This window comes from Molossus molossus, unplaced genomic scaffold (genome assembly GCF_014108415.1).
Source record: "Molossus molossus isolate mMolMol1 unplaced genomic scaffold, mMolMol1.p scaffold_m16_p_5, whole genome shotgun sequence".
Taxonomy (NCBI): domain Eukaryota; kingdom Metazoa; phylum Chordata; class Mammalia; order Chiroptera; family Molossidae; genus Molossus; species Molossus molossus.
In genome coordinates this window covers 27,044,338-27,056,947 of record NW_023425388.1, presented here as the reverse complement: position 1 = coordinate 27,056,947, position 12,610 = coordinate 27,044,338, and the positions used below count along the sequence as shown (strand labels likewise).

Genomic DNA, 12,610 nt, shown 5'->3' with positions numbered 1-12,610 from the left:
AAACTTAAATGTGTTCACTTACACAAAAACAAAGTCTTATTTTCCTCAAAATTCCCTTTTGCAACCTATACTCTAACCTACCCCAAGGGACTATTTTTATTCCTCTTTTAATGAGTAATTCTATGGGGTGGGCAAAAGTAGGTTTACAGTTGTACAAATAAATAATACAATAATTAATAAATAATAATACAAGAATAAACTCTGTGTCATGTGTTCACAACTGTAACCTTACTGTTGCCCACCCCTGTATTGAATCCTTTCTTTTCTTGGTCATTACATTTATGAATTTGCCACATTAACATTAAAATGATATACAATTTCAGAATTCACCTCAACATTCCCCAATATAAAATCAGTACTGTTGTGCAACCTGTACTTCTGGTTCTGCTATCTCTTGCCTTGGATGATATGCTTTTACCATCTCATGCTGAGTCCTTAGACAAGTCTCTCAAACTGTCATCTAAAAAACAAATAATGAAGCAGATCACCTTTCAGTTTCAAATTCTGATTCCCAGGAGATGCTGAGAGGTAGAATAGCAAAGAACTTTAGACCTTGAAGGCCTTAGAGTCAGATGAACTTGGTCTTACATAAATGAGAGGTAATTTATTCTATCTCTCTAAGGCTCTGTTCTGCCAACAGTAAAATGGGTATAACAAACTTGTGGCTCATGAAGAATATCTTTTATTATAAAAGCAATCTCCCTGAGTGGTCTAACCACTATCCAGAAGTACCTATTTCAAACCACAGTTTCCTAGGACCAGGTTTTTATATGGAGTTGGCCAATGTCTATTTCTTTGTCCCTGGAAAATTCATGAAGGGGAAGATACCGTCTACATGGCACATTAGATTTGAGGATAAATCCAAACCTGGAGAGGGTTGAAAAAAATTAAAATGCTCCTCAATGTGGTTGTAATCAGGGACATATCTGATGTGCTAGAATGAAATTCTAGAGCAGTTACCGACTCTTCTACAGCCAAATCACTTCTCAGAGCTCTTCTCAGACTAGCTCTGCATCTCATCTCTCTCTCGTCTTTGCTTATACTGTTGATGACTCCTATGAAGAGAAAGATTGCCCAAGGGGGTTATCTGGATGGGGGTATAAATATAATCCCAAAATCTACTGTTGGAAAATCAGAAAGTATCTGTTTTTCCTCTTTTAGAAGGACCCCACTGTCCATTCCCTTTGACTCCACACTTCAATTTTCTTATTTCTTCTTCCTCAGTTGATGTATGAAGATTCAAAATCTGTCCCTGATTGGCATTGCATACACAGTGCTTTAGACAGTTTGAGAGCATTTTTAATGCAACTCTTAGAGGCAGAACTGGTTATGTTGGTTTAGAAATTTACTCAATGGGCAACCCAGCTCTCTCATTATTTGCAGTGCAATCTTGAGCACATTAATCTTCTTGTACCTTCATTTTTGTCATGTGTAAAATGCAAGTGACAAGAGCAGGTGCCTCATAAGTTAGTTGTGCAAATTAAGTGAATAAACATTTTAAAAACAGACATAAAATCTTTAGGACACAGAAAGTGCTGCATGAGTATTGACTCTGGTACCATCATTAGCATCATCCACAGAAGACTCTAAAATAGCACTCAACACTTTCTAAGAGGCGGTTAACTTAATTATTTGTTATAGCCATTATTCATTGCCTATCTCCCCCTCCCCAAAATATAAGCTCTGTTTCATCCATTAACATAATCTCAGCACCTAAAACAAGTGAATGGCACACAACCAGTGCTCAAAATAAGATTTATTGAATGAATGAATGTGTGAGTGAACAAACAAATAGTTTAAGGGATGTGACTGTTTTCTGGCTTCCACACTAACGACCCTTCTTCCAGAGTGGGCTAAAGTACTTATTTCTCAGTTAATGCCACACGAGACAGTGGCATAAAATGAAAGGAGACCGGGACACCTTCCCAGGTTCCTGAGACCCAGTCTCTTATTACATGTCAGAAAATATACTGGGAAAACTTAGGAGTATGTACCATATAGATTATACATACAGCCATGCTACTAAGAGCCAAGCATTCATATGTAAATCCAAATTTGGCTTGATTATCTAATCAATGAAGCCGGATGAATAACCATAAAATAACTATTGCAACAAATGATGTTTACTATTTCTTGAGACTACTCTTTTACGGCTCTTACTTGAATTCAAGGCCAAAGAGCTCTTTAGTTGCTATCACCTCAGATAAATATCTCTTCTACTTAGCTTTATTCTTTTCAATTTTAAAACACTGGGAAATGTTCCCAAAGTACATTTTCAAAAGGAAAATCTCCACCAAAAGCTCAAATTGGTGCTAATCTAGTTAAGAAATATAATTCTTGGCATCTGTAGAACAAAGTCCCCTTGTTTTACTTCTCCAACTAGATATAACTGTCTCCATGAACACGTCTTTATTTCTACCCTGTGCTTCACTGAATTTGTTCCCTGAGTACTGGGCACTGAGTTGCATGTAAGATGATACACATACCAACATGCTCACGTCTGCACTGAGGGGCAAGATCTATCACAGGCTCTGGCATTAACAGCTGCTGCTAAAGTGGTTTATTTGTACGAGCCTTTCTTGGCATGGGTGCCATTAGCATTCCTGTGATCCAAAGAATCCTAGTGACAAAACAATTTCATGGGCCCGAGATCTGTTGCATTAGCAACTCCTTTTACTTCACTTGAGAGCAAAGCTCAGCCATCAGAAGGAGGTTGTATAGTACCTGTCAGATGCTAGGGCGTGTGTCTGTCCAGCCTTATCTTGACCTCCCAGCTCCTCACTAATATCTGTTTGCTGTCAGCACTGCCCCTGGCTTCTTGATACACTAGGAACTGTCTGGACACTGTTCGGAGACTGTGAGCCTTTGGTTCCAATTCCTCAGTGTTTATACAAACTACTTGCTCTTTGCCTAATGTTTCACTTCTCCTGCTATTTGAGAGATTTCTAGATGACCTATGTGGGAGAAAAACAGACAAATTTAGTGTGCTAAAATGTGTGTGTGTGTGTGTGTGTGTGTGTATTTTTAAATAATGACATTATATATTTTTAGGGGGGGGTTATGCATTTCCCATGGAACCACACTTTAAAGACTTTAATAGCTGCCCACTATTTCTCTCAAAAACATCTAGAATTGTGATAAAAGGAATATGATCAAATTGGCTAAGACGCCTGTTATTTCATTGTTGCTGGCAAGTGTTAGTTCATGTCCGAGGTACAAAAACATTGGGAATACTGATTTCCAGGGACCTTTCACTGTGCTTGTCTATGTTCACAATTAGTTGGAAACACCTGAGTTGTATTTTCCAATGTCACTGTCTATGGTTTCTCAGAAAGTTACAGGTAAATGTGCTTGGAGACGTAACCTCTAATGGAAAACGTGTACCTCTAGCTGCAAGATGTCCTTGGCGAAGGACTCAGAGTGGATAAAGTAGACGTGGGCCTGCAGTTCATTGTAGGAAAGCTCTGAGAAGTATTGTTTGATTGTGTTTCTGTGAAGGCTTTGACCTGCCATCCCAGGGACAAAGATGTCACCTAAAAGTTAAATTAGTAAAAGTCTACACAGAATGGAGAAATTGGTTGTCTATGGGGACAACCCAAGAAATTGTATAGGTAAGATTGAGAGGTTTGGAAAGCATCCAATGCTCTAATTGAGGTAATATGACTATAACCTCAAGGGAACAGGAATAGACTACGATTATTATTAGAAAGTGGACACATGAATTGGCCTTCCTAAACACTACATGTCTGAAGAGTAAGTCAACAAAAGAGGATGCTCAGCTTGGGGTCATTGTTTTGGCACATTTACCCAGCTCTGCCTAGGGTGTAGAGATTGAATCTGATGAACAGGAAAGTTCTTGCCGCTAGAGATGGCGATTTGGTTGTAGTGTAGGAGTGTTATTTTAGTTAGGTTTCACACAGCCTAGATGAAATATCCCTCAGGATCTTTCCTTGTTCCTCTCTGATCGTGTGCTCATGAGTGAAAAGTCTGGTTAGTATTCTGGTTTCTGATATCCTAATAATGTGAAAGGGATACCCTAGATGTGCCCTGGGAGACACCCTCACTGTGGATGAGTCAACCGGCCTGACTGAGATTACACACCAGGCTTTTGGAAATCCCTTGGTGTAAGTTAGCCTCAGTGGATCCAAGAATTCTGCGTGACTCAACACGCACAGGCCTAGACTTCCAAAGCTGACGTGAGGGGAGCAGCCAGCCTCTCGGGAAGTCTTCGTAGTTCATCATAGCAGTAATGGCCTACTCCCATCAGTCCCAATGAAATTCACCAAGAGAGGAGACACTCATTAAAGGCAAAGCCTAGAATCAGAGAGGTAAAGCCACAGATTATGGTCTTGATAGTTACATAGTGTTAGGAACTCTAAGAAATTAGGACAGAGACCCGGTAAGTGAAACTGCTGTATAAGCATGACTTGTCACCAAGGAATAGGGTCAGAGCTTTTATTATGGCTTGCTTAATGGTGGGAAGGCAGATTAGGTTGTTGAGTATATATTTTCCCTGCTCAGAAGTCAGATGGACCCTTGGGTCTGGAAAATGGGTGAAATTGGAATTGATTAAAGGCTTATCAGGTCCATTTTTGTTTTTAGGGACTGGGAGGAAAAAAAATCTTAAGCACAAGAGCCTTAACTGGCTCGCTTAAAAAAACTTATGGGAAGAACTGGCCTAAGGCACAGCCTAATGCAGGTGGCTCAAATGATATCACCAGGACCTTGTTTTTCTCAACTTGTCTCCCAGATAGATCCATCTGGCCTTGAAAGTCAGACAAATCCTCTTCGTCTGAGGTCAAAAGATGATGGCAGTTACTCGATCTTTCATTCTCAATACTTTGAGTCCATCAGAAAATAGAATTTCTTACACAGAGCCTTTTAATGGCTCCTTAGCTATAATGGAATAACTTGCCCGTCCCTGAACCCATCACTTGGACCAGGGAAATGTGCTTTTCTGGCCAATGTCTGAGTCATTTGACCACCCTTGAAATCAAGGGTGGAAATGTCTTTGAGAGCAGTACCTGAGATGAGGGCTATGGAAGTTGGAATCTGCTAAGGAGTGTGTAATAACTCGCCTACCCAATCAACTAGCCCTGAAAGTGAATGGAGCGGATCGTTGGGCTCATACTGAGCCATCGCTATCAGTGGGTGATACCAGCGAGAGGAAGAGGAGTAAGTGGATCCTCCACCCCACTCCTCCTTTCCTATCACATTACGTGTCATTTCCTACCCAATGACAACTATAACAACAGATTTACATGTTTTTCATTTGTTATTCAATTTGACAAATGTTTACTGGGCACCTACCATAAGCCTAGAATTGTGGGAAGTATTAGAGGGAATAATTCACTGTGGAAATATATAAGCACTTTTCATGTGAACAGTTACAGAAAACAACCACTTTTTGATTCTATTATTATATGAATTCAGATTCCCAAACATATTGTGCACTGTGTATGTTTTGCTTGATATTTAGTCTAAGGGGTGGAGTTGATGGTCAGAATTTATTGATGGTAGTGAAGACATATCATTCACTTTTAAGAAAACATTTTGTAATTTTAAAATATTATTCCCAAATTAGGTAACTGAATGCTAATGGCATTATTTTATAGGTAAGATATTAATGTTAAGTCACATAATAAATCAAGAAGATAATTATTTTAGGATCCAAAATTCCTTTACTTTTTAGTCTTATATTCAGTCTTTTTTTTTTCTTCTGAATCTCATTAGCTGAAAATTTTGCTTTTAAAATATAGTCAGAAAGAAATTTCTTCAACGTTCCTTAGGTTGTTTTCTCAAGAATAAATCTGATGTTAGTCTTCTTATAATGACTCATGATCAACCTAATGACCAATTCCAAACTCCTTAACACACATGCCAGACCTTTCATAATTATACCCTTGTTTACCTCTCCAGTCCCCTCTCTTACCTCCCCACTCCAATGTTTCCACATGTGCCACACTCCAGCCATATTGAATGACTTACAGTTCCCCAAATGCACAGTCTCTCTCACCTCAGTGCCTCCACGCATGCTTTTCCCTCTGTTCACTCTTTTTCTTGCCATCTCCTATTCATCCACTGAGTCCCAACTAAGACATCACCTCCTCCATGAAGTCTTTCTTGACACTCCCTGCAACACTGGATTAGGCGCTCCTTCTTTGCTCCATCAGTACCCTGCACTTTGCCCATCATGGCCCTCATTAGCCTATGCCATTAACTGCCTGTTTGCCCTTAGGTCTCCCTAATAAGAACAAGAGTTTCCAAATTCAATGAAAACAGGGTGGGACCATTGTTTTCATGCCTGCACTTTGAGAGCTTAGCTCAAAAAATACTTTGTGGATGAATAAATAAATGAATGAATAGTGAGCCCCTTATTGTATGTTGTTTTCTTGCACTTCCTCAGAACTACAACCGGCCTCCTGTGATGGCGTTAGCCATCCCCATTGCAGTGAAATTCCTCCACAGAGGCAACAAGGAACTGTGCAGGAATATGTCCAACTACCTGTCCCTGGCTGCAATCACCGAGGCAGATCTCCTGGCTGATCACACAGAAGTTATAGTAAAGAGCATACTCCAAGGTATGGTGTGAAGGCTGAGCTTGGGGACATGTTGTAGGAGTCGTTTATAGGTATTTTCAGTTTCTGGAAAGTGAGACCTAGAGTACTGAGAGGCACCTTAGATTCTCACTGCTTTGCAATTTATGGACTTGTGAACATAGGTCAGGTTACTTGGGCTGGCTGAGTCTGTGTCTCTTCGCTGGGCAGATGAATTATTTGAGCTCATTGGAGAAGTTGCCAGCTCTCTTCCAACTCCACAGCTCTCCGTCTGGAGAACTGTGTCTTCCATGCTTCTGGTCAGCTTGTCCATAAACTGGCTATGATAAGTCTGTCTGTCTGTACTGAGTGAAACATATCCCACTGCTCTCAGGGGCAGATGAACAGCCTCATCTTCTTTTGGTTTCCAAAAGCAAGAAATGTTCGATAAAATACTTGAGAAAATGTCTAAAGACTTCTTGAATGTGAACATTATTGGGGACTGACTGTGTCAAATACTACCTTAAAAACTGAAATCAGGACACCTCTGTTAACTGTTTTACATTTGAATGAAAGAGATCAAGTTTGTCCACTCAAAATATTTTCTTCGTCTTGTGTTTTGTTTTGTTTTTTCCCCTTTGGTTTCAGATCTATCAGAAACTAAATATTGTTTTGGTTTGGCATAAGAGAAGAATATATGGTATTATATGATATGCACCGAAATGTCTGTTGTGCTCATTAATAAAACTGTCTTATGTCCATGAGTAACTTGACCTACATTTTACTGACACCTCCCCACCCCCTGCTCGAGTTGAACATCAACACCCCTGTAAAGGTGCTCCCTAAGTATTTCTTAGAGTCCCCAAGGGGGTCCTCCATGTGCTCTCTTTCTGGGGTTTCCAGACCAGTCCACCAGCCTGTGAAGCTCTTCTCTCCATGCTTCCTGACATGGCCTGCTGTGGTGGTGTCCACCTCCACCTCTGTGATTCCTTAGAGCAGATGCCATGGCCGCTACCATCAAGGTCCCAGGAACAGACTCTATTCCATACTGCCCTGCCTGTCTGTCCTTTTGTGCTGCTCTGCTGGAAGTTCAGGAGCCACCAGTCCTCAGTCCCCTAATTCCATGTGGCAGGATCAGGGAGAACACTTGTCTTTCTCTTTGGCGTTACATTTTGGTGGAGGCTCCAGAACAGGGTTGCTTGGCTCTCAGTGCCAAACTGTGTTACCAAGTTTGTGGTCCTCAGTCAGTTCTGTTTTATCTAAAACTGTCTCTTCCCTGGGCTCCACTATTGACCCAAGAGTTGGGCTAGCAAGAAATTAGTTCTCCAGTTCTCAAAATTTGTATGGCCCACCAAGGACTGAGGTTCTGTTTGTTGTACCAAACACTCCCAAGAAAAGTTCTGAGCACCTGCACCTCCAGCCCCCAGACACCTGACCAGCTACCCCAATGGTCTACCAGATGCCTGGATAAGTCTGAATCCCAGCCATAGCAGTGGAAGCTTATTGTTCTCCCTGTGCTCCCCTCTAAAGATTTGTCATTGATGTTTCTAGTCAGTCTCATTCTCTTGGCAGCAGGATTGAATTGCTAATTTCACTTTATACATATTAAATTTGCTAAAAGTCCAGAAAAGCAATTATGTGTTTTTCACCACCTTGGTTACATATTTGGAACAGATTTTATAGGAATCACAAAATTACTTATAGAAATTACTTATACACACCACACATTTTAAATCCATGATAGTTAGACTTGTAAGTAACTGATATGTTGGATGGGGGCGGGGGTGGGGGTGGGGGGGGAGTGATTGAGTTGTCTCTTGGTAGCTGCCAAGAACTTAGGTCATGTATTTGGGTGAGGTTTTTGTGTGTTTTTTTGAAATGCACTTTCAATGACAAAGAAATCTTTTGAAATGCAAAATGCACTTTCTTAATTCACTGCAAGCATTTGAAATAAACAAATGCCTTGGTTTATTTGATCTGGCACAACAAAAATTACCCTAAAATAAATGATAATTTGACCTAAAAGGTTGAGGCTACATACTTCTTCAGGGCTTGGATTTTTAGGACAGAGAAGTCTGTAAAACTCCACAATCACCCCATGAGCATATCAAACTTTGCACTTCAAAGCAGAAGAGACCTTGCTGTCTCAGAACAGTAAGTTTTCTGCTCTGCAAATCTTTGTTGGATATATACCCTGCCAAACAGCCTTAGGAGACATCAAAAAGATTTCTTTTTTCTTTACCTATAGTTTCCTTCCCTTTATAGCTTCCTTTTTGACTTATATTACACAAATCCTCATTCTTCCATATTTCTACTTCTACAGAAAACTTCAAGTTTACAGTTGTTTGATTTGATCTAAGTTTTTACAAGACTAGAATAATAAAAGTATAGAATCTTAAGTTGGGACATTAAATATAATTTAGCTTAGTCACCCAAGCAATGCTTGAATGCTCACCAAGTGGTCATCCATTCAGTTATAACAATAATAATTACAATAACCATAACTACACTGGCTGAAGTTTATGTCATGCTATCTTTAAGCCAAATATCGTATTAAACATTTTTTTTAATCCTCACCTGAGGACATTTTTCCATTTTTTGTTCAGATAGAGTGGGAGGGAGAGAGAGGAAGAGAAAGAGAGAGAAACAACGACGTGAAAGGGACACATCGAGTGGCTGCCACCTGCACAACCCAACCAGGGCTGGGGACAAACTGCAACCGAGGTATGTACCCTTTGTGGGAACCGAACCCGGGTCTCTCCGAACCGCAGGCCGATGCTCTAACCGCTGAGCCAAACTGGCCAGGGCTGTATTAAACATTTTATATTGATTATGTCATTTAATCTCCACAATAATTTCATAACAGAAGTTCATTACTATCCTATCTTACCAATTAGTAGTATTTTAGTTAAAGAGACCCCAGGTATAAATGCTTTAGTGATGATGATGACAAAAGGATGATAATGAAGAGGAGAGAGAAGGAGGAAGAGGAAGAGGAGGAGGAGGAGGGAGAGGGAGAGAAGGAAGAGGAGGAGGAGAGGAAAATTAGAAGTAGGATATACTCCTCACTGGAACACACAACTGAAAAGTGCGTGAATATAGCAGACCTCTCATGTGACTTGATTCAGATCTCCATGGGGGTCCTAAATGGCATTACTTAGCTCTGCTTCCTGTAGAGTGGTCTCTCATGCTCCACATTTGGGTCTCTGCAGCATCCTACTCACACAGCACAAATACCGATTAAGCACAAGAAACTCCATATCTACTCTCATTGTCTCTAGTTGACCCAACATGGGTCACATGCCTATTTACAGCCTTATGTAAGTATTTACCTTTATTGCTTTACACTTCCTTCTTAAGACATTCAGCTCATTGCTTTGGTATGTCAAGATATTGGATAATGATTCTTTTATCTCAGTATATCTGTAGTTCTTCCAAGGTTCTTGCCATCTGTAAATTCTATGAAAAGAACCATGCTACCTTTATTCTTAAATGCTGATTTTAAAAAGTAGACCAGATGGGGCCAGGCAAGCTCTGTGGTGTACCAGTGGTGACTGTTCCTTGTACTTGGTTAATATTATTCTATTGATCATATTTTTTCAATTACATTATATGTTTTTGTCCCTGATTCCAAACAAAATGCCTCCTTTATGCTAAGTCAATCATGACAGACTTTCAAATAATGAGCTTGTCTATTTATCCCTGAAGGCAAATATTTCAATAGTCCCAAGCCATTTTTGGTACTTTTTATTAATGATTATATATAAGTAATATTATTTACTTTTAAATTTAATATAAATACACATATATTCTATTCATTTTGCTTAGACTTTATTTTTCTGTCTTGTATTCTCTGAATTCTCCCAGTAAGAAGGAGATTGTTCAAGGTTCTAACTTTTGGGGAAAAAATTAAAAGCATTAGCAGAGTGGTGTCTTGATTTATACTTGAGAGCTAAGGAGAGAGAAAACCTGAGTACCCCTATATCAAATAAGACCATTAAATCAGTATTTTTAAATCAACCCATCAAATAAAAGCAAAAACATAAACTGTCCCATTTAGTTTCATAGGCAAATTAGAACAAATATAGGAGTAATTACAATCCCATCTAAACTTTTTCAGATAATTAAAAAGAAGTACATTCTCCAACTAATTCTATAAGGCTAGTATAGCCATGATATCAACACCAGACAAGAACAATATAAGAAAGGAAAATACAGGCCAGTCTCAATTACAAACATAGATACACAAATCACAAATAAAAGATTTAGGAAAATAACTCTAGCAATGCTTAAAGAAAAAAGAAAAATAGTATACATTTGTTGAGTGCTTTCACTATACCAGGTAGTAGTATTTTAATTCATGTAATTCTCCTAATGCCTTATGAGAAACAAACTGTTATTATTCTCATTTTATAAAATTCATAATGACTAAGTTGAATGAATTCCAAGAATGCAAGGATGGATTAATATTCAAGATGTAATTCCCCACAGTAAAAGACTAAGGGGGTGGGGGTGGGGCAGTTATACGATCAGTAAGAATCTCATTAAATTCAGTACCAATTCATGAAAAAAATTTGTAAACTAGAAATTTTGGAAGACATCTTGAACTGATAAAAAAGTATACTTCTAATGTTTCACCACTATACATGTATATGAAACATTAGACACACTCCTTTAAAGTTGGGAATGAGACAAGGATGCTACTAAATCTACTTCTATTTATTATGACACTGTATGATCCTGATTATGAGAATTAGAAAGAAAGTCACAACAATTATTATTTCTAAAAAATATGATTACTTATAGCAGAAAATCCAGAAACTTTCTTGTCAATTCTTGGACAGAATAGAAAGATTTCAGTCAAGTTGTTGAAAGTGAGATGAAATTATTCAAACAAATTGTCTTTCTATACACTGGTAATAACAAATTTAAAATGTAATATTAAAAATATTAAAGTAACAAAATAAAAGATACCTAGAGAAAAAGATGTGTGTGACTTTTGAAAATAAAGTAATAAAACTTCATTGAAAATCATTACATAAAAGATAAGCAAATAGGGCAATAAACCATGTTCACGGATGGGAAAACTTGATGTAGCAAGCATGTCAATTTTCTTTACATTAATCCAGAAACAGAATGGAATTTTAATAAAATCCCCTCAAATATTTCCATGAACGATGACAAGCTGATTTTAAAACCACAAGTATGATGCACTAGAACAGGTAGCCAAAACAAGTTTGCAGACGATGAGGAGGTTAGGGGAGGAGGGGAGGGCAGTAACTTCCAGATATCAAGACGTTGTAAAATCATGGTACAGACAGTCCCTGACTTAGGATGGTTCAACTCTACCTTAGCGTGAAAGTGGTATACATTTGGTAGAAACCAAACTTTGATTTTTTGAACTTAGAACTTTCCCTGGGCTAGCCTTATGCAGTAAAATACTCTCCTGGTGCTGGGCAGTGGCAGTGAGCCCCAGCTCCAAGTCAGCCACGAGATCGTGAGGGTAAACAATTGATACTGCACAGGGGGTTGCGTTGCCTGGGTGTTTTGGATATTGTGTTCTGTGTTTTCACATCCCATCATGTCTACGAAATTCCCATCTACTGCTTCTGGTGAGAAGAGAAAGGCAATTACTTTTGAGATGAAATTCAACATAATTGCCCAACTGTAGGCTAATGTAAATATTCTGATCACGCTTAAGGTAGGCTAGTATAAACTATGGTGTTCAGTATGTAGGTGTATTAAATGCATTTTTGACTTACAATATTTTCAATCTATGATGAGTTTATCAAGACAAAACCCTTCCTAAGTCAAAGAGCATCTATAATTAAAATGGTGTGCTACAGGTGCAAGGACAGGCAAATAGCCCATGGAACAGAATAAAGAGGCAAGAAACACATCTTGCATACATGGAAATTTCAGATGGTGGGGGAGTCTTCATAATTGATAAGAACACACTATTCAATAAATGATTTGGGGCAACTGTCAATATCACAAGATGCATAGATTAATTTTATGTGAAATAAAGACCTAAATATAAAAAGCAAAATTTTAATCTGTCCTTTTGTAAAATG

The 12,610-nt window shown here is 38.7% G+C and overlaps 1 protein-coding gene across 1 annotated transcript in view; it reads left to right on the top strand.

Annotated features, from left to right (window-relative positions):
• VEPH1 (ventricular zone expressed PH domain containing 1) overlaps positions 1–12,610 on the top strand; it is a 229,245-nt gene that overhangs the window by 36,987 nt on the left and 179,648 nt on the right. Inside the window, exon 4 of the mRNA XM_036242764.1 lies at positions 6,407–6,581. Within this exon, the coding sequence (XP_036098657.1) occupies positions 6,407–6,581 (175 nt within the window). The remainder of the gene's footprint in view (positions 1–6,406; positions 6,582–12,610) is intronic.